Genomic DNA, 5,098 nt, shown 5'->3' on the forward strand with positions numbered 1-5,098 from the left:
AAATTGCCTATTTTTTACAGACCAATTTTTCTGTATGGAGTCCAAAGTGTGCCACTAAAATTGCCTATTTTTTACAGACCAATTTTTCTGTATTCAGGGACTAGTGTAAAAATGGAGAAACTAATAAAGGCAGTAAACCCAATGGAAGTGCCTTTAGCTTACTCATGATTTAATACAATTGGTGTCATTTTTTGGTGTTTAGAAATCTCAAAAGTAGGTGTGAGGAGGGAGAGAGAGGAGAAAACATGGATCTATCTCAAACCCCAGCTACCTTCTCTTCCAGGCTGGAGTCTTTAAACATCAGTGAGAAAGGCTTGATATGCTCTCTTCTCAACTTATCGCCACTCCGTAAGTCGATGGCGCTCTCTATTCGCTTGTTAATTTCCTCAGGACCAGAGTGGACATGCAAAGCTTGTGCAAGATGGTTTGGAAGCAGATTTATCGAATTTCTCGTTAGGGCAGCCAGAGTCTAGAGGGAAAGCACATGCACATAGAATGAACCTGCTTGTCCCCCGTTTCCGTCTCATTCAGGTTACAAATGACAAAAGAAACAACAGACACACAGTTTGTTACAAACACAAAATGAAATCAAAAAGGACGAAAGAGGGGAGACCAAAATGCAACATCAGCTGTCAGAGCAAAACATGCAGATCCATTCGCGCCGCGGCGGCCATGTTAGTGGAGACACGGTAAGGCGCACACCGCCAGGAAGATTAAAACACAATTACAGGGCTGGAAGCCGAAACCATCAGGCAGGAAAAACAGACTTCAGATGCACAAATTAAAACTCTAACAAACACAGACTTACAAAAAAATGTTAGATTTTCAGCTTCATCTGGTTTAATTTAATCTTTTCCCATCAAACTTTTGGAAGCTAAGAAAAAACGCAACAAGTAACTTTGACTTTTTCCTCTATTATAAACAAAATCAAAAATATTTTCACAAGTTTCAATAAGAGGAAAACCACGATGTTGGTAAAGATTTAGCTGTCCAATAACAGCAGCCAGAGTCTCTACAGGTGAGTCACCAGGTAAAATTCAGGTTAATTAATGAGTGATGATCTTCTCAGTGCTTCACCAACTGAGTTAAAGTGATTTTAATTATGACCAGACAACAAAGTGAGGAAGAAACATGCACCAATCAGTAATACCACTTTAAGTTGTTGACATTTTGTCACCAAACTCACAGTTTGAGACTGAAGCATGTTTTTTATATTCTGTAAGCTAAGCTAACTGACGGTTGGCCTTCATGCCTCTGGTAAGGCACAGATCCACCAGCAGATGGCAGCGTTTGCGACATCAGAGCGTATTTAGAAAACGCTTTTCCGTCTCGTCTTTAGCGCTTTAGCTATATTTCAGAGAAGCAGCTAAACAAAGTTCAGAAATGTTGCCGTTTCTAAAGCAACACTTCAAAATACGAACATTGAAACACGGCTCATGTTTTTCAGCCACAAGCTTCATTGTTTATTTTTACAATAAATGATACAAAAAAAAAACTTTCTACAACATAATCTCTACTGAAATTTGTTGCAAAGTGACCAAGTGTAAAGAAAATGGCTGAACATGAGAATATTTTGGTAAGGAATCGTAGGTTATTGTCAGCTGGTGGTGTCAGATCATCCCTGATGAGAAGCTCAGCAGGTCACAGGGCGACAGCAGCCATTTCCTCCAAACCGCCGGCCGCCGCAGCATCAGGTTACCGTCTGCAGAGCGGCCGGCCGTGAGCTGGGAGCGGAGATGGAGATGTTTGGAGATTCAATATCTCAGAACAAAGCGGCGCCTCACCTCAGCTCGCCTAACGCGACACGTTAACACATGAGATCCATCACGCTCAGATAGATCATTAAAAATTCATTTTCAGGCTCCACACGCATGGCCGTCCCCCCATCAGTCCTGATTAATGGATGCTTTCGGCCCTTTGTCACCGGCCGGCTCCGCTATCGCCAGAATTACACGCCAATGGAAACTACCTGGAGATAATAATCGGCCACGATTCAGACACTTATCACTCAGAGCCGCAAGATCTGGACTGCAGGGAGATTCCCTCACATCGACACGATCCAGGTGTTCAGCAGGGAGCAACGAGACAGAAACGACGATTCTCACTGCCGCCAGTTTACAGGTTTAACTGGAGAAACTGGTCAGCTAATCCGTCATTTGCTCATCCTTTGAGTTTAGGAGCCTTTTTTATGGCTGAGTGAATTAATTGGTTCATTATAAAGACAAACTTTCATGAAGTCTGAAACTGTTTAAAAAGATCACTAAAAGGATAGAAAATGTTAAATAAATGCCAGGGCTCAGATAATTAATGATTAACTGATTAGTGAAACAAACATTGTTAACCAGACTCTAAAAAGTCACAGAATAACAGATTCAGAACAGAAATTAACCCAAAACGGTCAGAAATACAAACATTTCTCATTTTAGATTAAAAAGAAAACTTCTTAGAACTTCTCTAAAAAAGTTTTCACATCTTCTGGTTCAGATTCTGTAAGAAAATCTCTTAATCTTTTGAATAATCAGTTAATCCAAAGACATGGTTTTTAATTGATATTTATTTATTTATTCCTTCACTATTAGTTGTAATTTGTCACACAGAGGAAAAGCAATTTTCTATATATAGATTCAGATTTAATTTTCAGAATTTGATCAATTTAGCTACATTTGTCTAAGTATAGCATCGTTTTGTTATCTTATCTTCAAGCTAGTTAGCAAAAACAACTAAGTGGAAATCTTGATAAAATTGATAAAAATACATTTTCTAATTTTTATTCTTCCCAGGGTTTAAATGTGATGAACTACACTTTTACTCACAGAAGGTAAAAGAAGCAAACTAAGTAAAAACAAATGAAAAAAAAAATAGCTAGCTAACATATGCTAATTAGCCGCAGCTAATTAGTTCAGTCCAACTGAGTCTTTTATCTGCAGATCCTATAAACGATCAACCGTTCACTGAAGGACTACTGTTATTGATTAACCTTCAGAATAATTGATCACTATATTGAGTTGCAGCTGAATTAAATCCATTTTCAGGGTTTTTTTGAATGAAAAGATGATTGTAGCCGATGTGTGAGCATCGGAGCCGCTAATCACTGCGAGCCGAGCGGCTCCAGGGCAGGAAGACGAGCCGAACCGGAGCGAAGCTCTCATGCATATGGATGAAGATCAAGTGGGCCATGTGTCAGATGATTAGCATATCTGGAACCCAGTCAGCAAACACATGAGGCGGGTCATGATGGAGGCCGCCAGAGGAGCCGCCATGACACGTCAGCCTCATCACAGCTTCATCTCACAGCAGCGCCGAGCCGCATCTGACCCAACATGCAGGCGGGTCAGAACCGGGCCGCGGCACAGCTGCTGCTTCTATCTGGAAACATTAGAAGAGGTTTGGACCGTCTGTGTTTTGCTTTGAAATGCCTCCGTGAATCCCGGTTCCTCACAGTTTTCATTTGGAAATATTAAAGAATAAACACAAAAAGTTTCATTTTGGGTCGTTTTTTCCACAAATGCTTGTTCGGTTGCTGTTGGTTACCAGATCAGAAGCGTTCATGTCCATTTTACTCTGGGTAAAGATGGGACTGCAATCTCCACGATCTCATAGGAAAACCGAACATCACAGAAAGATTTCAGCATGGAGGAAAGAAGGAAACACTGAATTTAGTAACCGCAGCTAAAAAGCTTTGGGTCTCGGATGTTTCCTTGTCCATCTATCAGGACTCCCATCCGCCGACCCGCTTGGCCCAGATCCTCGTTTTAAAAACAAAACCAAAGTTGGTTTTATTGAGAACAGAAGCCACCAACCTACCAGAGGAAAGGCTAGAGCTAAAGCCTACATCACCCAGAATGCTTTGCAGTTCTGGATCGGAGTTCAGTAAAATGACTATCATACGTATCTCTATCTCTACTGATTGTATGTCTGTTGTGATATGAACTGTTATAGATTTCTTGTCCTGCCTTCCTGTACAGCAGTGAAAAGAAACCTGAACCTGGAGTGTTTCAGAAAGGAAGGAGGGGAATCCCCGCCTTGAAGCAGAATCTGAAAACATCTGCAGCAGGTCTTTGAACATCGCACACCGCAGACTGAACCTTTCAGCTTCTGCTCAGAGGAGCAACCCGGATCAAACATGAAACCGTTTGTTTCACCGAGCTAAAGTCTTCACGCCCGCTGCGCCGTTTCCGCCAGAGGATCCAGCATCTGCTTTCTGACCATCATCTGGACGCTCAGAATCCAAACATCCAGTGAAGCGGAGGATGTGACCTCAGGAAGACGCCTGGCCTCGGCCCGGAGACGCCGCCGGAGGGAGCGGCGCTCCGAGCCCGGCCGGCCTGATCGTGTTTGGCGTGAAGGTCCCTGAGAGAGCGCGGAGCGGAAAGGCCACCGATCCCAGCAGGCCTGATCAAAGCCAGACTGCTGAGCTCTGAGTTCGGATTTACTGCTGATCTGTGCGACGCAGAAATAACCTCCATCTGTGGGAAACGGCAACGTGGAGATGAAGATGTCTAAAAACGTGACCGCGGAGGTTAGAATGTGATTAGTTTCCAGGCTGCAGCTGCAACAGGTCTCCTGTGGTGCTCTTTAAAGGATCGCAGGCAAGCAGTTACATAAGGCACGAACCGCCGCAGGCGCAGCAGGAACAATGTCGCATGAAGTGAACCGTCTTGACATTTATTAGGCAGATTGCCTTTTGACATGCGGATTTCCAAACATGTCCTGATGGACTCTCCTGACGTCCAAACAATCAGCTGAGCTCCGTCCACAGATGAAACCCGGAGGACCAGCGTCTCCCTGCAGAGCTGTAGAGGTTCTGGTGATGAGCTGAAGCTCCATAGCAGTGAAGAGCATCATGGCTGCCAGCAGCGGAGCAGGGAGCGGCGCCGAGCTGCAGGGATGAAGACTGCCGGACTCCTCAGTCCGTTTCTGAAAGAATCCTCTGGAGGTGGATGACTGCACCTCCTGGCCCCTGTGGTGGCTGGCCCACCACAGCTAACGATGCAAACAATGCTACCACAGCTAACAATGCTACCACAGCTAACAGCACTACCACAGCTAACAATGCTACCACAGCTATCAGCGCTACCACAGCTAACAATGCTACCAC

At 43.9% G+C, this 5,098-nt stretch overlaps 1 protein-coding gene across 2 annotated transcripts in view; it reads right to left on the reverse strand.

Annotated features, from left to right (window-relative positions):
- The window catches only part of adcy8 (adenylate cyclase 8 (brain)), a 92,693-nt gene that overhangs the window by 30,373 nt on the left and 57,222 nt on the right, over positions 1-5,098 (reverse strand). The window contains exon 8 of one of the 2 annotated variants that reach the window (XM_008434781.2): positions 272-469. The exons of the other annotated variant lie outside the window; for it this stretch is intronic. Coding sequence (XP_008433003.1) covers positions 272-469 — 198 coding nt within the window. The remainder of the gene's footprint in view (positions 1-271; positions 470-5,098) is intronic. 2 annotated transcript variants of the gene reach the window in all.

The sequence above is a fragment of the Poecilia reticulata genome, linkage group LG17 (genome assembly GCF_000633615.1).
Source record: "Poecilia reticulata strain Guanapo linkage group LG17, Guppy_female_1.0+MT, whole genome shotgun sequence".
Classification (NCBI taxonomy): Eukaryota; Metazoa; Chordata; class Actinopteri; order Cyprinodontiformes; family Poeciliidae; genus Poecilia; species Poecilia reticulata.